We start from the raw sequence: 25,517 nt of genomic DNA on the forward strand, positions 1-25,517 counted from the left end.
TGCTTAAAAAAAATCAAATAAAAAAGCTTTCATGTTAAATGTGCCATAAATTAACAAACAGGTTATCAGAAATATTGTAGTCGTGGGACTGGAGTAATATCATGGAAATGTTTGGAATGCCTTTTGGTTTCCGTCTTCTGGTTTGGTCAAGCTAAAGTCCCTCCTCCATGAGTCTACAACAATAAACAAATGGAGTGTTAAACTTCACTCTTGTCTTCATCCGCATCATCATTTTGGGTATATGACTCTAGATTATGGAAGGTAAATGAATGTATTCTCTATTGGAAAAGTTTGGTTAACTCACCATAGGCTTCATCTCACGACCGTCTCCATCTGCCTCGGGCCGATCCCTTCCCGCCATATTCTTACTGTTCTCTACAAACTCCTAAAGAGGGAGAAGAGAGAGAGTGACTGCGTTGGGTGTCGAGATAACAAGGCGAGTCTGGTGTAATACGTGCATAATCATTATTCACCATGTAGAAATGTAGCAAAAGTAGCACAGGGTAAAAACAAAGGCTATGTTCCATTAGCCACATTAGCATACCAGTTAGAATGTACGGTGTGATACATTGGAATGTTAGTGTGGATAATGGAACAGAGACATATACGTACCGATTCTCCACCTTCTACCAAAAGGCACAGTATGAATTTTACAACGGTGGAAACTCCCTCTAGCCAACGATTACAGCAGAGAGGAAAAGGCGACGTGAGATGTATAACTGGGCCCAACATTTGTCTTCTCCAGCAGATGGTGTTTTTCATTTTTTTTTTGTCGCTCATCAAGCTAAGAGTTTTACGAGGTCAATGAGGGTAGAATTCAAGAAAATGAACGACTTATTTACTACGTGAGGATTATTTGATCAAATAGAAGTTTCGTAACGCTTAGGTTGTTACGATTGTACTGATCTAAGTGGGACACGTGACAGCATGACAACGTCAAGAAAAAACATTTTATATCAGAGTTGTGCCTGTTGTTCACGCGCGTATCTGCTATCTCATTGGCTAGTATGGTCCCACCTGATGTTGTTATGTCCCGGCTGCTTTTTGAACACATTTATTTTCATTGTTACACCGGCCACTTGAGTATCTGATCAATATAATGGATTATCTGTGATTACACCAGTCCATTCCTTATAAATCCATGACAGGTGGAAAATCAGGACGCAGCCAATAATCTCCCACCCACCCAGCCTCCCTTCTCCTCACCATGAGGGCCTTGTCCATGTAGAACTCTCGGCCGGGGCTGCCGTCGTTGTGCTTGGTGTCCACGGCGAAGCAGAGGAAGAGCACGTCCACCACGATCTCAAAGACGGACAGGAAGCAGTGGGCCACCAGCCAGGAGAACAGGCAGACGATGAGCAGGGGCAGCACCCACACCGTGTAGTCCCGCTGGTAGTTGAGCGACAATACGCCTACGAACGCAGTGCAGGAGACGATCAGTACCTGGACACACACACGAATGGAGAAAGATGGAGAGAAAGGAGTGAGGGAAAGAGACAGATTGAATCGTATTAGTATGCTTGTAAAATACACACAAAACGAACTGACAATAAACCATCCTAAAATGGCGTCGCTGTGCGGCCGTTACCTTTCCCAGGAAGAGGACAAAGTCCCCCACGGTGTTGATGGTGGCCACTCTGAGGGCATTCTCTACCAGGATGACGAAGGCGTCACGCGCCGACGTACAGAAACTGGTGCTGTTGATCGCTGTCGCCGTGTACGCGTTCTGTGGTGAAAACAGATTAAAAAAAGAGACAGAAGTATCATCAATAACAATGAGTGACTGCTGTCCTCTTGGAACGAGTCTCCCTTGTCAAATAGATTGTTGTCAATGATACGACTTAAGCAACATCTCAGATGACAATCAATCTGATTCTGATCAAACACTTACTTGATTCAGGTACATTAGACACTTCTTCAGGCACCACAAGCAGCAGATGCAGGATTTCAACATACAGCGAGCACAGGCATTCTCCTAAAAACAGAAAATACACTGAGCTTTAGTTCTCCACCCATTGTCTGGCTTGACAAACTGGTGGTTGGTATAAGTGAAAGCGAGAATGTTTAAAAACGGCACATAAGCCACGTGAAGAGTTCATTCTGTTCCAGAGCAGCACTGGGTGGGATATACCTAGTGCACACGAGCAAACGCCCTCAAACTCTTCAGAAAAGTCTCCTAAAAGACCCCGACTCTCCGGTGGTTTTTTGATACTTCAGCACAGGAGAAAAAAAATCTGAGAACACGCCCACAGTCTTTTAAACAGACACAGGTGAGTAGAGATTGGTGGGATGGGTGAAGAAATGTTACTTGTGTACAGTTTATGGCAATCTCCCGTTTTCTTTATCTATAGTACTTATGTTTAACTATATTTAGTACATTTACTCATTTCTACTGTATGTTGTAGGGTTAAACAACGTGAATCAAGATTGTCAACAGGGCATTAAGGAATACTAACCAATGGCACTAAAACTACTGAGAGCGGAGTCATTACAGAAAATGCTCTGTTAATATATATATTTGAATTTTAAAAAACTTTACTTAACTAGGCAAGTCAGCAAAGAACAAATTCTTATTTACAATGACGGCCTACACGGCCAAACCCGGACGACGCTGGGCCAATTGTGCGCCGCCCTATGGGCCGGTTGTGATACAGCTTGGAATCGAATCAGGGTGTCTGTAGTGACGCCTCTTGCACTGAGATGCAGTGCCTTAGACCGCTGCACCACACGGGAGCCTTCATATTTAATGCATTATTGTTTGATTGATTATAATCTGGGGCTGGAGTCCATTAGTATTTTGATCAGAAGCATTCCAGAGTGTGTTTGCAGTAAAAAACAAAACTATTCTTTACAGTTTCGTCTTTGCGCCCTCTCTAGATATGGCTTCCTCAAGCAGTCAGCTCTGAGCCAAACACCACTTCATGTGGACACAACTTCTGCATGGTCTGTATCACAAAGTACTGGGATAGCAAGGACCTGTGTCAATGTCCACTGAGTCAGGAGAAATTCTACAGACGACCTAAGCTTTGTGTCTCAACACAACCTACAAAGAGGTTGTAGAGAATTTTAAAAGGATGAGAGACAAAAGGTAAAGATGAGTCCCCTTCCAAACCCAGAAATGTTGCCTGTGACGTCTGCACTGGGATGAAGCGCAAGGCCCTGAAGTCCTGCCTGGTGTGTCTGGCTTCTTACTGTGAGACTCACCTGGAGCCTCATCAGATAGCCTCACCCTTAAAAGAGACACAAACTGATCGACCCTGTGGAAAACCTGGAAGACAGGATCTGTCAGAAGCACGAAAGACTCCTGGAGCTGTTCTGTAGGACTGACCAGACATGTGCGTGTCAGTTCTGCACTGAGGCAGACCACAAGACTCATGACATTGTCCCTATAGAGGAAGAGTGACACAGAGAGAGAGATAGCAGAGTGTGTGCAGTTCTTCGGTACTCTGGTGCGCTCCATTGAGAAAAACCAGGCTGAGCTTGTTGAGGTGATTGAGGAGAAGCAGAAAGCAGTAGAGAGGCAAGCTGAAGGGTTCATTAAAAGAGCTGGAGCAGGAAATCCCTGAACTCTGTGTTTATAGCGATCTGTGTGTGGAGAAGACACCGAATAAAGAGATGAAGAAGCTGCCTGAAATCAAACTGAAGAGGATTCAGCAGTATGCAGTGGATGTGACTCTGGACCCTGATACAGCACATCACAAACTCATCCTGTCTGAAGATGGGAAACAAGTAAGACGTGGAAACACACCACAGAAACTTCCAGGCAATCCAAAAAAGGTTTGATTGTTATGCCATGACCCTTGAAAAGGATGGTTAAGGGGAAGACTGACTGGGATGTAGGAGTGGCCAGAGTCCTTTGACAGGAAGGGGAAATTCACACTGAGCCCTGAGAATGGACTCTGGACTGTGTTCCACAGTCGTCCTCTCCCTGAGAGAGAAGCCCCAGAAGGTGGGGTTGTTTGTGGACTATGAGGAGGGTTTCCTTTTATAATGTGGAGGCCAAGTCTCATATCTACTCTTCCACTCTCTGAACCTTTAAAGAGAAACTCTTTCCATTCCTTGAATCCTGTAATAATACTGATGGTAAAAACTCAGCCCCTCATCATCTCATGTCAATCACCCAGACTGATTAAACGATGAGGTAACTGCTTTTTTGCAACAGACCATTTACAAATCATCAAATTAGCGTATTTTGTCAGATTGATTAGAATATCCACATTGTCCTCTGAAATGTTCTGTACACCCTAACATCAATAATACATGCTTGTATTTACTGAAAATCAAGACTCAACTGGAATGAAATTCAATAAGAAATATGAAAAGTTGTTGCTTTGATTATTCATACCTACATAGTGCGCCTTCAGAAAATATTCATACCTTTGACTTACTCCACATTTTGTTGTTACAGCCTGAATTGAAATGGATTAAATATATAATTTATTTCACCCATCTATACACAATTCCCCATAATAACAAATTCTGAGTTGTGCTCTGATATCTGCTTCACTGATTTCTGCTCTTGTAAAAACCTGGGTTTTCTGCACGTGAAGACTAGAAGCTTATTACCTAAAATGGATCAATTGAAAGTGTGGGTTCACAGCTCCAATCCAGATGTGTTGGTCACTACTGAGACGTGGTTAAGGAATGTTTTGAACACTGATGTTAACCTTTCTGGTTGTAACCTTTTTCGGCAAGACAGATCGTCCAAAGGTGGTGGAGTGGCAATCTCCAAACACCCAGAAAAGGCTACTCTCCTCGATGTTATCCTCACAAATAATCCTGATAGGTCATTACAGAAAACACCAGACTGATACCTTAGTGATAACTGTTTTACAGCCTGTGTTCGTAATGTCTGCTCAGTGAAACCACCTGTCCTGATTTGTCATAGACACTCGCTAAAAAAAACAAATGATCAAGCCTTCCTTCATGAACTGGCCTCTGTAAAATGGTATAGAATCAGCTCTGTGGTATTGAAAACAAACACGCCCCCGTAAAGATAATGAGGATTAAAAAACAGGTTCAGCCCCTGGTTCGACCGTGATCTTGCAGATTTACTCCACCTCAAGAATTGCATTTGGCAAAAGGCTAGGCACACGCATATTCAGGCTGACTGGCTCTCGTTCAGGCAAATGAGAAATAAGTGCACTCAGGCTATCCGGAAGGCCAACGTTAGTTACTTTAAGGACCCGGTCTCTGTGGGTCTAACCCCAAGAAGTTCTTGAAAACGGTTAAAGACCTGGAGAATAAACCCTTCTCCTCACAGCTGCCATGTCCCTTAATGTTGATGTGGTTGTTACTGACAAGAAGCACATGGCTGAGCTCTTTAAATCACTACTTCATTAAGTCAGGATTCCTATTTGACTCAGCCATGCCTCCCTGCCCGTCCAACATTTACTCATCTCTTACCCCTTCTAACGCGACAAGCCCCGATGTTTCTCCCTATTTTCCCCCTGCCCCGCTACAAAGTTTCTCCCTGCAGGCAGTCACTGAGTCCGAGGTGCTAAAGGAGCTCCTTAAACTTGACCCCAAAAAACATCTGGGTCATATGGTTTAGACCCTTTCTTCTTTAAGGCTGCTGCCCCTATCATTGCCAAGCCGATCTCCTTTCTGGGGAGGTTCCCATTGCTTGGAAGGCAGCCACAGTTCGTCCTTTATTTAAAGGGGGAGATCAAGCTGATCCTAACTGTTATAGGCCCATTTCTATTTTGCCCTCTTTATCAAAAGTGTTGGAAAAACTTGTAAATAATCAACTGACTTTCTTGATGTCTATAGTATTCTCTCGGGTATGCAATCTGGTTTCCGCTCAGGTTTTGGATGTGTCACTGCAACCTTAAAGGTCCTACATGATGTCACCATTGCCCTTGATTCTAAGCAATATTGTGCTGCTATTTTTATTGACTTGGTCAAAGCTTTTGATACGGTAGACCCTTCCATTCTTGTGGGCCGGCTAAGGAGTATTGGTGTCTCTGAGGTGTCTTTGGCCTGGTTTGCTAATTACCGCTCTCAAAGAGTGCAGTGTATAAAGTCAGAAAATCTGCTGTCTCAGACACTACCTGTCATCAAGGGAGTACCCCAAGGCTCAATCCTAGGCCCCATGCTCTTCTCAATTTACATCAACAACATAGCTCATGCAGGAAACTCTCTCATCCGTGTATATGCAGATGATAGTCTTCTACTCAGCTGGCCCCTCCCGGGATTTTGTGTTAAATGCTCTATAACAAAGCTCTCTCTACCCTTAACCTTGTTCTAAACACCTCCAAAACAAAGGTCAAGTGGTTTGGTAAGAAGAATGCCCCTCTTCCCACAGGTGTGATTACTACCTCTGAACGTTTAGAGCTTGAGGTAGTCAGCTCATACAAGTACTTGGGAGTATGGCTAGACGGTACACTGTCCTTCTCTCAACACATAAAGCTGCAGGCTAAAGTTAAATCTATACTTGGTTTACTCTACCATGTCTCCTCTTTCACCCCAGCTGCCAAACTAACCCTGATTTAGAGGACCATCCTACCCATGCTAGATTACAGAGACATTTTTATAGATCAGCAGGTAAGGGTGCTCTCGAGCGGATAGATGTTCTTTACCAGTCGGCCATCAGATTTGCCACCAATGCCCCTAATAGGACACATCACTGCACTCTATACTCCTCTTTAAACTGGTCACCTCTGTATACCTGTCGCAAGACCCACTGGTTGATGCTTATTTATAAAACCCTCTTAGCCCCCCCCTTCTGAGATATCTACTGCAGCCCTCATCCTCCACATACAACACCCGTTCTACCAGTCACATTCTGTTAAAGGTCCCCAATGCACACACATCCCTGGGTCGCTGCTCTTTTCAGTTCGCTGCAGCTAGCGACTGGAACGAGCTACAACAAACACTCAAACAGATGACTGATAAAGGACATACAGCGCCTTCAGAAAGTATTCACACCCCTCTACTTCGTCCACATTGTGTTACAAAATGGGATTAAAATAGATTTGTCATTCTTTTGATAAACAATATACACAAAATACTCTAATGTCAAAGTGGAAGAAAAATGAACAACTAATTCAATAAATGAGATTAAGACACGAAGGTCAGTCAAAGTAATAGACTGTCGTTTCTATTTGCTTAGTCTTTTACCAAATAGGGCTACAGTGCCTTGCGAAAGTATTCGGCCCCCTTGAACTTTGCGACCTTTTGCCACATTTCAGGCTTCAAACATAAAGATATAAAACTGTATTTTTTTGTGAAGAATCAACAACAAGTGGGACACAATCATGAAGTGGAACGACATTTATTGGATATTTCAAACTTTAACAAATCAAAAACTGAAAAATTGGGCGTGCAAAATTATTCAGCCCCTTTACTTTCAGTGCAGCAAACTCTCTCCAGAAGTTCAGTGAGGATCTCTGAATGATCCAATGTTGACCTAAATGACTAATGATGATAAATACAATCCACCTGTGTGTAATCAAGTCTCCGTATAAATGCACCTGCACTGTGATAGTCTCAGAGATCCGTTAAAAGCGCAGAGAGCATCATGAAGAACAAGGAACACACCAGGCAGGTCCGAGATACTGTTGTGAAGAAGTTTAAAGCCGGATTTGGATACAAAAAGATTTCCCAAGCTTTAAACATCCCAAGGAGCACTGTACAAGCGATAATATTGTAATGGAAGGAGTATCAGACCACTGCAAATCTACCAAGACCTGGCCGTCCCTCTAAACTTTCAGCTCATACAAGGAGAAGACTGATCAGAGATGCAGCCAAGAGGCCCATGATCACTCTGGATGTACTGCAGAGATCTACAGCTGAGGTGGGAGACTCTGTCCATAGGACAACAATCAGTCGTATATTGCACAAATCTGGCCTTTATGGAAGAGTGGCAAGAAGAAAGCCATTTCTTAAAGATATCCATAAAAAGTGTTGTTTAAAGTTTGCCACAAGCCACCTGGGAGACACATCAAACATGTGGAAGAAGGTGCTCTGGTCAGATGAAACCAAAATTGAACTTTTTGGCAACAATGCAAAACGTTATGTTTGGCGTAAAAGCAACACAGCGCATCACCCTGAACACACCATCCCCACTGTCAAACATGGTGGTGGCAGCATCATGGTTTGGGCCTGCTTTTCTTCAGCAGGGACAGGGAAGATGGTTAAAACTGATGGGAAGATGGATGGAGCCAAATACAGGACCATTCTGGAAGAAAACCTGATGGAGTCTGCAAAAGACCTGAGACTGGGACGGAGATTTGTCTTCCAACAAGACAATGATCCAAAACATAAAGCAAAATTTACAATGGAATGGTTCAAAAATAAACATATCCAGGTGTTAGAATGGCCAAGTCAAAGTCCAGACCTGAATCCAATCGAGAATCTGTGGAAAGAACTGAAAACTGCTGTTCACAAATGCTCTCCATCCAACCTCACTGAGCTCGAGCTGTTTTGCAAGGAGGAATGGGAAAAAATTTCAGTCTCTCGATGTGCAAAACTGATAGACATACCCCAAGTGACTTACAGCTGTAATCGCAGCAAAAGGTGGCGCTACAAAGTATTAACTTAAGGGGGCTGAATAATTTTGCACGCCCAATTTTTCAGTTTTTGATTTGTTAAAAAAAGTTTGAAATATCCAATAAATGTCGTTCCACTTCATGATTGTGTCCCACTTGTTGTTGATTCTTCACGAAAAAAATACAGTTTTATATCTTTATGTTTGAAGCCTGAAATGTGGCAAAAGGTCGCAAAGTTCAAGGGGGCCGAATACTTTCGCAAGGCACTGTATCTTCTGTATACCACCCCTACCTTGTCACAACACAACTGCTTGGCTCAAACACATTAAGAAGGAAAGAAATTCCACAAATTAACTTTTCACAAGGCACACCTGTTAAAACTTCATTGGGATAGGGGGCAGCATTTTCACTTTTGGATGAAAAGCGTTCCCAGAGTAAACTGCCTGCTACTCAGTCCCAGATGCTAATATATGCATATTATTAGTCGCTTTGGAAAGAAAACACTCTGAAGTTTCTAAAACTGTTTAAATGATGTCTGAGTATAACAGAACTCATATGGCAGGCAAAAACCTGAGACAAAATCCAACCAGGAAGTGGGAAATCTGAGGTTGGTCATTTTTCAACTCAGCCCCTATTGAAGACAGTGGGATATTGGTAGAGTTGCACTTCCTAAGGCTTCTACTATGAAGGGGGGCTGAATGAGAGGGGAATGAGTCCGGTGTCTGCCAGAGAGCCACGCGCTTGTGACGCTCGTTCACATGAGAGGTACCTCTCGTTCCATTGCTTTTCTACAGACAAAGAAATTCTCAGTTTGGAATATTATTGAAGATTTATGATAAAAACACCCTAAAGATTGATTCTATACATCGTTTGACATGTTTCTAAGGACTGTAACGGAACTTTTTGACATTTCGTCTGCTCGTCCTAGTGAACGTGCTTCGTGAGTTTTGATTTGTTTACCAAACACGCTAGCAAAAGAATCTATTTGGACATAAATGGTGGACATTATCAAACAAAACAAACATTTATTGTGGAACAGGGATTCCTGGGAGTGCATTCTGATAAAGATCAAAGGTAAGTGAATATTTATAATGCTATTTCTGACTAATGTTGACTAACTAACATGGCGGATATTTATTTGGCTGGTTTGGGCTCTGAGCTCCGTACTCAGGTTGTTGCATGGTTTGTTTTTTCCGTAAAGTTTTTTTAAAACCCCCAAAATTATTAAGTACCAGCAGCGTCTAGACCTTACCTTGAAATGCTTACTTACAAGTCCTTAACCAACAGTGCAGTCCAAGAACAGTTAAGAAAATATTTACGAAAAACTCAAAAATAATAAAAAGTAACACAATAAAATAACAATAACGAGGCTGTATACAGGGGGTAACGTTACCGAGGCAATGTGCGGGGATACAGGTTAGTTGAGGTCATTTGTTCATGTGGGTAGGGGTGAAGTGACTATGCATAGATAAACAACGAGTAGCAGAAGTGTACAAAACAAATGTACTGTGGTTGTCAATGTAAATAGTCTGGTAGCCATTTGATTAATTGTTCAGCAGTCTTATTGCTTGGGGGTAGAAGCTGTTAAGGAGCCTTTTGGTCCTAGACTTGGCGCTCCGGTACCACTTGTCGAGCGGGAGCAGAGAAAATAGTCTATAACTTGGGTGACTGGAGTCTCTGACAATTTTATGGGCTTTCCTCTGACAGGTATATTACTGGTCATGGTTCTAGAACTCACCATTGTGTTTTGTATAAAAACGTGGGTTTGGGTCTCTTTGTATGTAAGGAGAGAGCAGCATTTTCTTATGTTTATCTACAAAGCACTCATGCAGAAACTTCCTATGTATTGATAATCATGCTTGTATGACACTTTTGAATGTGGGTCAAAAGGTAATTTCCAAATGACCGAACCCGGTCCCAGGCTTGGATAACCCTGGAGGCCCATCGGTCTCCACAGAGATGGGTAAAGCTAATTTTAGTTTTTTTGTGCCCTTTATGTGGAACAACTTCCAGAGCTCTCTGAAATGAGATGTTCCGGTCCCCTTTGGTTAGTTCAGAGTAATAGAGGTCTTCCGACTGTAGTTGACAAATGTCTTTCTTCATATGTTTTGTAATGTTGTATATGTTTGACATATTTATGCAGGAATCATCTGTAAAAGAGACCCTAGTCTCAGTATGAAAAAAAAAATAATATATATATATATATATATTAAGGTTATAATGTAGAGAACAATGTAATGATTCATTCTATGTGATTTATAATGACATAGTGCAAAGAAAACTACGTTTTGACATTCATTTTGTTGAACCCTTTTGAACCGCCCCGTTTTTCTCAACACTCTAGAGCAGTACGCGGACACCCTACATACTCTGCCTTTTGAACCGCCCCGTTTTTCTCAACACTCTAGAGCAGTACGCGGACACCCTACATACTCTGCCTTTTGAACCGCCCCGTTTTTCTCAACACTCTAGAGCAGTACGCGGACACCCTACATACTCTGCCTTTTGAACCGCCCCGTTTTTCTCAACACTCTAGAGCAGTACGCGGACACCCTACATACTCTGCCTTTTGAACCGCCCCGTTTTCTCAACACTCTAGAGCAGTACGCGGACACCCTACATACTCTGCCTTTTGAACCGCCCCGTTTTTCTCAACACTCTAGAGCAGTACGCGGACACCCTACATACTCTGCCTTTTGAACCGCCCCGTTTTTCTCAACACTCTAGAGCAGTACGCGGACACCCTACATACTCTGCCTTTTGAACTGATTGTGGACGTAGGTGACTGGGCTGAATGAGATAAAGAACGTACTTTTCCTTTCAGCTGGTTGTGGATGTAGGTGAGGATGAGGCGAGGGATCTCCACCAAGGTGATGATGAAGGAGCCTTTGGCCACAGTGCCCAGGTGGTAGCGGGTCAGACACAGCATAGATGACACGATGGGGGTCATGGGCAGCTCAGATTTATTCCTGATGTCCACCGCGGGACAGAGGAAAAGAAGAAGAGTTGGAAATAGTCAAATTAACTGATACAGGACAGACTTGGGTTTAAATAGTATTATCCGTACAAATGGACCAATAAAGCAGGCACTGTACTGTAGCTAAGATTGATGTACTTTGCACTTTTGGGACAATTCCATTGGTTCAAATGCACCAGGCAAGCTCAATTAAGTGCAGCTAATGTATTTGACAGAATTTTTTAAAAACACATCACAAGCATGCCGTTACATCTACTACATTTCATCACAACACTCTCTCCTGACCTTGTGAAGTAGTAGGTGACCACAGCTCCGGCCACGGTCATCTGCTGGCAGGCCAGGATGAACTGACTGATCCAGATGAGGCCCACAGCGTGGTACCACACCATGTACTGGAGTGGGCCTGATATACGATACTCCACCAGCCCTGCCTCTTCACTCTGCACTGGGCTACCTGTAAGGGGCACACAGCTAAGGTCAGGGGTCAACCTTTTCGTTCTTTACAGGGTTCCCTACAGCCAGGTTTAGGGGTAGGCTGATCTCCTCTGATCTGCCAGGCATTCACAGATAACAATTTTGTTCCTGGAAAGCTCCTGGTAGATTTTTTGGGGGGAAAAATATTTTAACTCATAAATTGGAATCAAATATAAGACAGCAAGATGACACCATTTTGCAACAACAAACACTGCAGCACGGATTACTTTGATGGACCCTATTTAAAAAAAAAAAAGTGATCTAGTTTGTCGAACTCTAATCTGAATTAACATCCAGGAACAGATAAAAGGGCAGGCAGAGGGAAATAGTAGGCAGACAAATTTGACAAAAACATGACGCTTTGTTGTAATTGAGGCTTCTCTGGTGGTGGTCTTGTTGATGAGGGAGATCGTGAATGTAGTGGGTATATTTCAGAGACTTGGTCTTTGACTGTGTGCCCGAGCTGCCACCCACAGCACCAGACTGACCCAAGAATCTAAATAAGAGTTGGCGTCGAGTCATGCCACTTCTAGCCATGCGCTTTCAGTTCCAAAAATGTCCCATGAGTGTGTTAATCACATAGAATTAGGATGGACATAAACCTTATGTTGGTCAACCATGGTTTGCCAGCGCTGTGATAAGATAGTGTGTAAAGATTTATCTGCACTGTATGTGTGTTAGCTAGCCAGACAGTAGGTAGAGGAATGTTTCCATAAATGTTTCTAATTAACTGACAATGTGCCAACATTCCATTCAAACAATGATGTCAATCCACAGTCCTACACTGGCTCAAATCAGTTGATGATGGGCCTTAGACAAGTTGTAAACGCAACAAGTACTGATATTGCACATGGTTACAGGCACACAATAAGATGATTATGGTGGACAGATTAATGCAGTGAACAAAAATATAAGCGCAACAATTACAATGATTTTACTGAGTTACAGTTCAAATAAGGAAATCAGGCAATTTAAATAAATTCATTAGGCCCTAATGTATGGATTTCACATGACTGGGCAGGCTGGCGTGGTTACACGTGGTCTGCGGTTGTGAAGCCGGTTGGAAGTACTGCCAAATTCTCTAAAACGACGTTGGTGGCGGGTTATGGTAGAGAAAATAACATTAAATCCTCTGACAACAGCGCTGGTGGACATTCCGGCAGTCAGCATGTCAATTGCACGCTCCATCAAATCTTGAGACATCTGTGGAATTGTGTATAGTGACAAAACTGCACATTTTAGAGTGGCCTTTTATTGTCCCCAGCACAAGGTGCACCCGTGTAATGATCATGCTGTTTAATCAGCTTCTTGATATACCACACCTGTCATGTGGATGGATTATCTTGGCAAAGTTGAAATGCTCATTAACAGGGATGTAAACAAATTTGTGCACAACATTTTTGAGAAATAAGCTTTTTGTGCGTATGGAGAATCAAGATAGTCATGTAAACGTGGGGCGGCAGGGTAGCCTAGTAGTTAGAGCGTTGGACTAGAAACCGGAAGGCTGCAAGTTCAAATCCCCGAGCTGACAAGGTACAAATCTGTTGCTCTGCCCCTGAACAGGCAGTTAACCCACTGTTCCTAGGCCGTCATTGAAAATAAGAATTTTAAAACACCTTACTCTGCTTATGTCCATACTCTGCCTACTGCCGTAATCTGTTTAATATTCAATTATTTAGTGTGCATGTAAAATGTACTCATAACAGCACTCTAAGAAAACAAAACCAGACATTTATGGTCCGTTTACATATATTTGAGAGGCTATTTGAACAGACTGTGTATAAAACACTTAGAAATTGTATTTATATGACAATATTGTTGGTTGACGATAATTACATTACACAATATCTGATGCATCACTTTACTTTTATTTATTTTCCTGCATAAGTAAAAGTCAGGAAATGCATCAAGTGCCTCTACTGCCATTAAACTGGTTTTGGATTTCTCCCTGACCAAGTTGGCTGCCATTTTCACCCCATTATGGAACTTTGAGGGTTCATGACATAGCCCATTAAGTAATTGAATAGGATCTACATGGTTAATCACCACATCACTAGCAGGATGAAGTGAACCAAACACTCTATACGTACAGTATCCAAACTTTCAAGAGTGACGCAAGTCCACTTCCTTAATCTTTTACAGGGCATTAAATAATTGGAACTAATCTGAAAAGAAATATATGGTATCCTCACCAGAACGGTCTATTTAGATGTAAATATCTTGTTGAAAGGTGAAAAATAAAGACATTAACAAAAATGTCCTTCACAACGTGACAAAGTTGTATTCTATTCTGACCTGCGGTTCCGAGGAAGAGGAGCACACCGAGCCAGGACACCCAGAAGAGCATGAGGCTGAGGAAGGTCCAGAAGGGCTGCAGGGCCAGCAGAGGCAGGTGAGTGAACACCTTGCCCGCCACGTGGAACAGGGTGATGGTTAGTGCCACGCGTTTCCTCATGAAGAACAGCAGCAGCAGCAGGATCACCTGAAAATGGTACATACACGATATAATGTAGTCGGAAAGTATTCAGGCCCCTTCACCGTTTCCACGTTTTATTATGTTACAGCCCTAAAATGGATTAAATAAATAAAAATCCTCAATCTACACACAATCCCCCATGGTGAAATACCTTATTTACAGAAGTATTCAGACCCTTTGCTATGAGATTCAATATTTAGCTCAGGTGCACCCTGTTTCCATTGGTGAGCCTTGAGATGTTTCTTCAACTCGATTGTAGATGATTTGGAAAGGCACACACACACACACACACACCCACCTGTCTACATAAGGTCCCACACTTGCAAAAACCAAGCCATGAGGTCGAAGACATTGTCTGTAGAGCTCCGAGACAGGATTATGTTGAGGCACAGAACTGGGGAAGGGTACCAAAACATTTCTGCAACATTGAAAGTCCCCAAGGACACAGTCGCTTCCATCATTCTTAAATGGAAGAAGTTTGGAACCACCAAGACTCTTCCTAGAGCTGGCCACCCAACCATCTCTGCAGCACTCCAGCAATCAGGCCTTGGTAGTGGCCAGACAAAAGCAACTCCTCAGTAAAAAGGCACATGACAGCCAGCTTGGAGTTTGCCAAAAGGCACCTAAAGACTCTCAGACCATGGGAAACAAGATTCTGGTCTGAAGAAACCAAGACTGAACTCTTTGGACTGAATGCCAAGCGTCACATCTGGTGGAAACCTGGCACCATCCCTATGGAGAAGCATGGTGGTGGCAGCATCAGGCTGTGGGGATGTTTTTCAGCGGCAGGGACTGGGAGACTGGTCAGAATCAAAGGAAAGATGAACGAAGCAAAGTACAGAGCTCCTTGATGAAAACCTGCTCCAGAGCAGACAACGACCCTAAGCACACAGTCAAGAAAACCCAGGAGTGGCGTCGGGACAATTTCCCTGAGTGGCCCAGCCAGAGCCCGGACTTGAACCCAATCAAACATCTCTGGAGAGACCTGAAAATAGCTGTGCAACAATGCTCCCCTTCCAACCTGACAGAGCTTGAGAGGATCTGCAGAGAAGAATGGGAGTAACTCCCCAAATACAGGTGTGCCAGGCTTGTAGCCTCATACCCAAAAAGACTCAAGGCAGTAATCCCTGCCAAAGGTGCTTCAACAAAGTACTGAGTAAAGCGTCTGAATATTTATGTAAATGCAGTGCTTAATTTGATCCGGATTTGGCACATCTCCGTTTTGGACTATTTTGTTCTCTCCACTTTTTGTAATGTAAAGACCATAACAAAAAGCAATCTAAGTTAATTCAAGTTAAATATTTGTTAATTCTCCTGCCCCAACAAAAAAAACTAAAATGCGAAAAAGTTAATTTTCAGCCCAATATTCTAAGAGTTGATTCAGGTTGGGCCGATCCGGGTTTATGGTTTGCGCAACCAACGCGTGGCCGTGTGAAACGCGCCAGTATCCCTCACATAACTACAATGAAATTAACGTTTTATGATCCCTCCCACTCTCGCTGTTCTGATAGACACGAGCCTGCAACTCATCTCTCCATTGTTGCACTTCATCATTTCAGCAGCCTTGATAAATTGAAATAAATTAGCCAAAAGTTATAGAATTACTGCAGTCTGTCAGAAACAAAGGAAATCATTCAGAATAGCCTACTACACCATGAAAAGGCCTCGAATTTAGCCACAGAGGATCAATAACTTATTTTTTTTATTGTCTAGCTGTGGATTCTATCCCAATAACAAGGAATAGCCTACCGTCGGGAACACGCAGCAGATCTGTCAGTGAAAAAACAGCATGCCAGACAAAACAGGCCTATTCAGGCGGTATTTCAAATACAAATCGAGGGAAAACGCAGGTTGGAAAGCAAATGGCTCCTGCTGAAAAGAGAAGACTATCCTGAAGGCTACCAAAGTATTGGGTAACTTCCAAATATTGTTTTACAAAAGAGAGAGAGGCTTTTGGCACAAGCGCATCTCTGCCATCACCAGCGAGGGAGCGGTGCATCATGGGGCAAGTCCGTGAAACTGGAAAGCATTTTTAGGACTATAATTTCTTCCTCACATTGTAGCCTACAATGTCTCCACACCCCTAGGCCTAGGCTAATGATGGATTCAATACAATGTTCTACCAAAGTCTCCAGTCATGTAAAATGACGTAGAATTGCATGAAATGCGTTTATAAAAAGGCAGATTTTAAGTAGCCTAGGGTTTGGGAAAAATGTTCCCAATGTGTGCACCTTCTGCAAGTACCTCTACTCTACTGCTCTATGCCATTACGCAAATGCGATAAGCATGAAATGCTTTATTAAAAAGCAAAATTGTACCTCAGAGCTCCCCAAGTCACCCCCCTTGTGCTCACTTTTTGTTCCGGCACCTCCCGATTTACAAATTAAGACCTGTGTAAATGTGATATTTCATTTTTTATGTGCAAAAATGTCTAAAAACCTGTTTTTGCTTTGTTATTATGGGGTATTGTGGGTAGAATGATGAGGGACCATTTAAAAAAAAAATCTATTTTAGAATAAAGGCTGTCACGTAACAAAATGTGGAAAAAGTCAAGCGGTCTGAATATCTTCAGAATGCACGGTATGCTGGTTATCAGCTATAGGATAGGGTTGTGAATACATTTCAAATGAAGATAGGAGTATGTAGGAATGGTGGGAATGCAGTGTTTTCCACTAGTGCCGACCGTATGCTAAACATCAGATTACAGACTCATTTTCAGCCGGCTACTTTTTCCACTTAAATTCACAAGGCTACTTTTCAATTTGCTAGTCAGAATTTAATAAAAGTCTGCCAAGCTCTCTCTCACTAGAATAAACAATATGCATCTTCTAGTTTTCTATTGATGGGACAGGCACAAAGTAAACAGTGACAGGGAAACTCTGATGGCAGGTACAGTCTGACACGGAAGTTACGTTGTGACAGTCTGCTGTCAGTCCCGCCTCCCGGTACGTGTGGTAAGTATGATGTGTGCGCGCTGTGGATGTTTGCAGTTAAATTTCTTTACATGGAGGATGATGCTGCTTCTTTATGGTCTGCGAGTTCATTTCGGGGCTCTAGAGTGTGACCATTTTACTCGCATGTGCACCTATAAATAGATGAGTGAACTGAAAAAGTAAAGCATGAGCACATTCCTGCTGTAGCTACACTCAAAAGAGTATTGTCATTTTGTTTCATAGCTGACAGCTAATCACACAAAGAACCATAGATCTTATTCCTATGTAAAGAAATACATACAGTGCCTTGCAAAATTATTCATCCCCCTTGGCATTTCCTATTTCGTTGCATTACAACCTGTAACTTAAATGGATTTGTACTTGAATTTCATGTAATAAACAAACAAAAGTCCCAATTGGTGAAGTGAAAAAAAAAAAAAAAACTTGTTTCAAATAATAAAAAATATGGAAATGTGGTGTGTGCATATTTAAGCTAAGTGTCACATGATCTCAGTGTGTGAAATTAATATATATATATATACACACACACACACATTCAATATACATATGTTCTGAAAGAGTCTGCAACACCACTAAGCAAGGGGCACCATGAAGACCAAGGAGCTCTCCAAACAGGTCAGGGATAAAGTTGTGGAGAAGTACAGATCAGGGTTATAAAAAATATCAGAAACTTTGAACATCCCACAGAGCACCATTAAATCCATTATAAAATAAATGGAAAGAATATGGCCCCACAGCAAACCTGCCAAGAGAGGGCCGCCCACCAAAACTCACAGACCAGACAAAAAGGGCATTAATCAGAGGGAACAAAGAGACCAAAGACAACCCTGAAGGAGCTGCAAAGCTCCACAGCGGAGATTGGAGTATCTGTCCACAGGACCACTTTAAGCCATACACTCCACAGAGCTGGGCTTTAAGGAAGAATGACCAGAGAAAGGCCATTGCTTAATGAAAATAATAAGCAAACACATTTAGTGTTCACCAAAAGGCATGTGGGAGACTCCCCAAACATATAGAAGAAAGTACTCTGGACAGATGAGACTAAAATTGGCCATCAAGGAAAATGCTGTCTGGCGCAAACGCAACACTTCCCATCACCCCAAGAACACCATCCCTGTGGGGAAGTTTTTCCCCATCGGCAGGGACTGGGAAACTGGTCAGAAGTTCTTGAGGGAATGAATGAACAGTTATGCTCTGTCTTATTTGTGTCACAATAACAACTATTTTGCATCTTCAAAGTGGTAGGCATGTTGTGTAAATCAAATGATACAAACAGTCTCCCCCAAAAAATTTTTTTTCAATTGAAGGCAACAAAATAAGAAAAATGCCAAGGGGGTGAATACTTTCACAAGCCACTGTAGAATTCAAAATATCCCACCTCGCACACAGCAACAGTGCCTGGACCACATCAACAGTGCCTGGAGTGCTGTGCACACTGAGTGAAGTTCTGAAATATTCATTTTTAGAAGTGCACAGACACAGAAGTTGGAATTTACCCAAAAATGTACTAGTGTGACTTTGTCCTCGTGTTTTTGGGCTATTTACATTGTTTTGTTCACATAGACTAGGTTGTTCAACTGCTACTAGCAAAAGGATGTTGGAGAATCTTAGCTCTCAGACAAACAGAAATGTGAATCCCAACATTACCACGGTAAAAGCCCACCCCTTAAAGTGGCAGCTGAAAATGTTTGTCTCAGATGTGAGTCATATATTAGAGGGTACATTGATTGTACTAAATTGAGCATGGAACACCCCAAAAACCTTTTATTCATAAACTTTAGTCATTTTTTATCATAAAACACTTCTTCAAATAATTTAATTGTGGGCTCTTTGTAAAACATGTCAGCGTAGAGGTGTGAATTTGCACATCCCAGGTAATGTAGCCTAAGTGTTAACAAGGAGTCAAAATCAACTTAGCCATAGTGTTCATATACAGTGTAGCAGCCACATTTAATTTATTTTTCAAGATAACGTGGGCATTGGGCTATTTGAATTTTTCTGAGTGAATAAAATACATAATTTGACAAACAAACACTGTGGCATTTCATAGCTGGCAGTAAAACCGCAAATAAGACTTCAATCTCAAGAGGAAACAGGTTAAATGTAAAAATATATATATAATGGTATTTTACTTAGAAAATAGTCCTGATCATATAGGCTTAGGCCTAGACAATATCCAAAACTACTAACAATACACCGAATTCATACATTTCTGTCATTTAAATGATAAAATCACGTACGTCTACACACAATACCACAACAAATTTTCCAAATTTGGAAGTTACATTTGATAAATTATTCAATCATTTTGCTGTGTATTTCAAGGCATTAGAATGTACCACAGGCCAGGAAAATATAGGCTGTTCTGCAACAACAACAAAAAATAGCAAACCTAGGGGGCAAGTCACCCCGGGGGGCTGTATGGGTACTTTTTCTATTTGTCTGGCTACTTCAGGTACTTGTGGAAAACACTGAGTCGGAATGGTGGGGCGGCAGGTAGCCGCGCGGTTAAGAGCATTGGGCCAGTAACCGAAAGGTCGCTGGTTCAATATCCCCGAGCCCACTATGTGAAAAATCTGTAAGAGTGTCTGCCAAATGTCTAAAATGTAAATGTGGGTCAGGTCATTTCTGTCTGTATTACAGAAGAAACGATGGCTTTTATAGTTTCAGAATCAAAACACATTTTTGCAAAAGCGTTGGTCATGTTTTCCAGTTTTCCAGACTTAAAGCTTGCATGTCTGTCAACATCAGACTTTTTCTTGTTACTGAAAGAGCAAATACTTGATAACACAGTAGAATTATAAACCCTCCATGCACTCTCACAACACACTGTACCCATATAAAACAGGAATCACACATGGCAACAAGCACACACACGTACCGTGAAGACAGTGGCAAAAATGGCGTAGACCAGCAGAGCTTGGACGTTGTCTGTGGCCACCTGCTGTTGGGGTGTTGGGGAGGTAGCAGTCTGGTCGGTCAGATTCGTCTTGTGGTCCACGTAGAGCCACCACAGAACCCCGGTCCCACCTGAAACACACAGTTCATTTGGCTCCCTGATTTTCATACTGCTACTACTTCTTATTGAGCTCCCTACAATGATTATCCGGAGAGCAGTTGAAAAAACACATTATCTGGAGAGCAGTTGAAAAAACACATTATCCGGAGAGCAGTTGTAAAACATTATCTGGAGAGCAGTTGTAAAACATTATCTGGAGATAGTAATTCCTCACTGCAGGGACAATGGATTGTGAGGAGAGAGGCTCATTCTGGTCCATGCTCAGTTTTTGCAGTGTGTTTTTGTAAGCAATCTAATTTCGTGATGTAAAATTTATTTGAACTCACATTTCACAATCTGACCTAATGGTTGGTGACCTTTTAGGCTTTACAATAGAAATGTACTATAATACATGTTTCTTCATACATTTTTAAGCACTACAGAATGAAGGAAGAGACGTTTGAGAGCCAAATGAACGGAAAGCTTACCTATAGAGCCCAGAACCACGAGGGCGGTGAGGATCCAGACCAGCACGACAGAGATGTAGCGAATCACCACCATCAGGATTATGGAGAGGACTACAGACAGAGGAGGATATAAATAAAAGAAATGAAATGATGCCATTGTCATGACAAAAAATGCCTTATTATTGTATAACGGCTGTATTTATTGAAACATAAGGCATAATTGTGTGATGTTTCATGTACATTTAAGGGGGGGGGCGGGGTGGCACGACTACTTCTTTTGGATGCCAGCGCTCTACAGTGCAACCTTCTTCCTCGTATATGCGCTTAAATATTTTGCTGTCTGACCTGGTATTTTCATTTAGGAGCACCAGTGCGCCTAGAATGAAAATCTCCCAGGTGATAATTGTTGCAATAATTAGGCTACTTCACGGCACTGCAGCCCGAGTGCAGATTCATGACTGTCATGCTTGCACTATTACTACAAAGAAAACAGCTTGTTACCTCGAATATTCTCCATTGTGCTCCTACATTTCCTGTTATCATTTCCTGACCCTGTCCCAGGAAACACAACTTTCTAGGTGGAGAGCAGAGGCCTCTTTGGCACAATTAAATCAGGCAGTTATACAGAGAGAGAAGTCATTTAGGATATACACTATAATGCTTAACGAGGCTACACAGACAGCTAGAACATAAAATGCCACTTTAGGATGTACAGTACCTAGAGCCAGCACGCACAGGCCCATGATGATCTCCTTGCTGGCCATCACCCCGGCGATGACCCTGTGCAGCATGCTGTTGTCGCTGACAAAGGTGACGAAGGCCTCAGCGAACTGGGCATAGCAGGAGATGTCCACGGGAGTGCAGCGGTGGAACACGGGGAGAGAATTACTGCACAAGGGCAGAGGATGAGGAAATGATATCGTCAGCATAGTCTCGCTAGTGTCATTATATTTACTCGCTGTCGACTCGACACTGGTAAAAAAAAAAGGACTGTACCTTGGTGGCACGGGGAGTTTGGGGCACTTTTTGGATCTCTCTCCGTGGCTTGGATACTTGGAGACTGGGATGTCGTACGAGCAGAGCTCCGACCCTATGTAAAGAGGAGAAATGGGAAATAAACGTTGTGTGTAATCTATTCATCCACACTGTGGAAATGACCAATGAATACATGCATAAAGTACAGATGAGAGCAGGAGGAACGCTCACCATTTTGCAGTGCAAACTTTTTGACGTCAGTGTACGTCTTGAGCTCTATGTCTGGACACCTGGACACACAGAGAGCCATGGACTTGATCTTCCTGTTCAGAATGTCAATGTTGCAAGGGTCTAGGAAGAAGACATACCTGGAAAAGGACAAAGAACAGGACTCCAATAAGGATGGAGGGAAGTAGAGAAACATCCTGAAAAGAGAGCGAGATGGAGTGCATTTGTCGGCACATGCTCCTTGAAGGAAGCCAAGGGCCCAAGTTAAGTCAGACAGAACTAAACATCTGCACATGTGAGTAACATCCTTGAATGTTCACTTCCATCTTGCAATACAATAAATTGCACATTTTCCTAAGTATATTTTCATAGTAGACTTTGTGATGTGGGTTGTGTAAAATGTGATGTGGGATACAGCTTATCAAACAGTCAAATCTCTGTAGCCAAAACGCCCCTGCTGCCCCTCACTCAAAACGTCAATGGGCATACCAGCCCAGCTTATGAAACAAAGCCCATTGTCTCATTGAAACTGTTCCTAGAGACTTCTCGAATGGAAACTTACTGGACGAGCAGCTCAAAAAAAAGTTGAATCGTGTTTGAATAATTTATTCGAATATATTCCAAAAAAAAGAACACGGGCGTGAATTAATGCAGAACACTGCTGCACTCAGGCTGCATGTGAAATGGCACCCTATAACCTAGTGCACTATTATTGACACCAGCTCTGGTCAAAAAGAGTGCACTATATAGAGAATAGGGTGCCATTTCAGATCCACATCAGTCTTTTCTGTGCTTCTACACCTGCATTGCTTGCTGTTTGGGGTTTTAGGCTGAGTTTCTGTACAGCACTTTGAGATATCAGCTGATGTATGAAGGGCTATATAAATAAATTTGATTTGATTTTCTGACCACAGGTAACAAGAAGTGAGTATAGTAAGATTTCGAGTAAAGTGTCTTACAGTAACACCCTGTGCTAGCAAGCTAATTAAGCAATAGTGCCTGTATACAACCCGTAGAAATGGTATATTGGCCATATACCCCAAACCCCCGAGGTGCCTTATTGTTATTATAAACTGATTACCAACGTAATTAGAGCAGTAAAAATGAAATGTTTTGTCATACCCGTGGTAAATCAGCATTCAGGGCTCGAACCCCCCAGTTTATAATCCTCTGTAACCCACTGATCTCACTGGTTAACCCATCGACAAAACAAATGAGCATCCAGGCTTTAACAGGCCTAGCATCAGATGAGCAAGAAAGTATAAGTGGCAAACTGGATTACCAAATTATGAAATCCGTGTTTGTGCACCGGTAATGTTAAATGGCGCGTGTTAAACTACCACAAAAAAGGCTTGTTGATTGTGGGGAGGAAGGGGGAGAGAGTTAGCCTGGTTAAATCACACTGAACAATGGCGAAGGCCACATTCTGTCTGGTTTAACCAGGCTAGGAGAGAGGAGTCATAACCTGCTGAGCCTACATTGTCATGGGAGTGGACAGCTCAACCAAAACATTGTTATTACTTTGCAATTACATGATAGGCTAATAACTGGTAAGCATCCATCTCGAGATGTTCCACATTTCCAACGCAACTTACTTGTTGTCGGTCTGATCCCGGCCACTGAGCTCGACCCCCTCGATCTTGCTATTCTTCTGACCGCAGGTGTTACCGTAGCTGTCGTAGCCAGAGATGAGCCTGGATGCAGCTCCCGTGGAAATGGAGAAACCAGCGATACAGGCCTACAGGAGAAGCAGCTTCCATTAATAACGATATCATCATCATGACAATGCACAAAAAAAAAATATTGGGGTAGCACTGAACTATGCTGGTAAATACAATAATCAGTATGTAGTGCCTTTTGCTTAAAACAAAAAAACTGAAGGTTGTCTCCCACAATGCTTTGGTTCCAAATTCAATTTGCAGTTGGTGAGGACAGAGAGGAAGAGGCGAATCTAGGGGGACCCAAAGTCTGTCTTCTCCAGCATGTAACTTGTGTCAAATGTCATTAACAAAAAATGTTATGGCTTATTTGCTACATGTCTTATTTGCTCGAATATACGTTTTGTAATAATTATGTTGTTATGAATGTACTTCTATAATGAGGCCACGTTACATCCCGGCAACTATTAAGAGTCATGTCTGGTAGTCACTAATTAACACAAAGTCATAAACCCTGCCCATTTCTACAATATATCTTCTTCAAATGTGATTTTAAACCTCATCCTTAACCACACTGCTAACCTTATGCCCAACCCTATTCCTTAAAATTAAGACCAAAATACAAATGTTTGTTTTCATGAATTTTTACGATACACTTTGTGGCTGTGGTAACTTGTGCCCATTCACACGCGTATCTGCCCCCTCATTGGCTAGAATGGTCCCACCTGATCTTGCCTCCTCTTGACAGCTTTCCATTTTTGAAGACATGTATTTTCATTAGAGCCGTCACTGGAGTATCTGGTCAATATAATGGATAATCTGTGGTGAGGAGCAACTGAAAAAATGTCCAGTCGACTGTAGTCGAAAGTTCATGACCTTTGATGACATGGTTGTTGTAAAAGTCATGCAGTCTACATGCAGTCCCAAATCGGACACTTTTTATAATAACGTGACCAGGGTTAGTTAACGTCTTGACAAAAGCGATCCGCTCAAACGCGCCCATGGTCATCTACAAAGAAATCACAGTCAAACTCACCATTCCGATACAGAACAATGCGAATATGATGAGCCATGGAATATCCGTGCAGCTTCGATCCTCCAATGGTTTCCACTCGCGCTGCTTTTGCTAACAAATAAAAATGACAAACAATCAAAAATGGTCAACTGTGAACACCTGGTGCATGCGCGAAACTGTTTTAACCTGGCGTGCTTTCTAAAAAACAACAACAACCTCAAATCAGTTTCACACACAGCAACTACTGTACTGTAATTGAGTAAATAATTTACTTTCACCCAAATTAACACGCAAGCGTCTTTTTACACACGGAAGTAGCCCGTTGTTTAAAACGTAAGCAACTATGGCTAACTACATATAGTACAGACAACGCCTCGAAAGATCTGCAGTCGACAACAACGTGTACGTGTTCGTAGCTAAATGGATATCCCAAACAGATAATGTTAGCAATTTATCTGGCAAATCCAAAAATGTCTAGCTAGTTAGTTTTGGCTTAAATATCCCGAACCCCGATTACCTCTGAACTGCCACAGCATCCCATTGTTAAAAGGCGATTTATGGAGTGACTGGAACTCCCAAAACACAACAATCGTTTAAGTTTCAAGTGCCCGCCTCACTTCCTTGCCTGTATTTTACACTGCGCTTCTAAACAGATTAGTTGTTTAGCAAACTCTTCCCCTCAGCTGCATCCATGGCCTCTATTGATAATATGGAATACTTCGCAAGGATGTATATGCATATCCTACTTTTTTACTGCAGGTAAAAAAGCAGGAAGAGTTCAACTTTCCTTGTGACCGAGGCGG

At 42.3% G+C, this 25,517-nt stretch overlaps 1 protein-coding gene across 1 annotated transcript; it reads right to left on the reverse strand.

The window, feature by feature from the left end:
* Nucleotides 1-114: 114 nt before the first annotated feature.
* On the reverse strand, nucleotides 115-25,515 carry LOC112231818 (choline transporter-like protein 1). Its single transcript, XM_024398610.2, has 16 exons — nucleotides 25,232-25,515; nucleotides 24,736-24,825; nucleotides 23,637-23,779; nucleotides 22,045-22,181; nucleotides 21,835-21,928; nucleotides 21,557-21,726; nucleotides 20,860-20,949; nucleotides 20,255-20,403; nucleotides 14,239-14,425; nucleotides 11,755-11,923; nucleotides 11,305-11,461; nucleotides 1,892-1,975; nucleotides 1,589-1,726; nucleotides 1,207-1,443; nucleotides 305-385; nucleotides 115-173 (listed from the first exon to the last, which is right to left on the reverse strand). The coding sequence occupies exons 1-16, from the start codon at nucleotides 25,253-25,255 to the stop codon at nucleotides 147-149; spliced, it is 1,977 nt and encodes a 658-aa protein (XP_024254378.1). The 5' UTR covers nucleotides 25,256-25,515; the 3' UTR covers nucleotides 115-146.
* Nucleotides 25,516-25,517: the final 2 nt, after the last annotated feature.

This window comes from Oncorhynchus tshawytscha, linkage group LG34 (genome assembly GCF_018296145.1).
Source record: "Oncorhynchus tshawytscha isolate Ot180627B linkage group LG34, Otsh_v2.0, whole genome shotgun sequence".
NCBI lineage: Eukaryota > Metazoa > Chordata > Actinopteri > Salmoniformes > Salmonidae > Oncorhynchus > Oncorhynchus tshawytscha.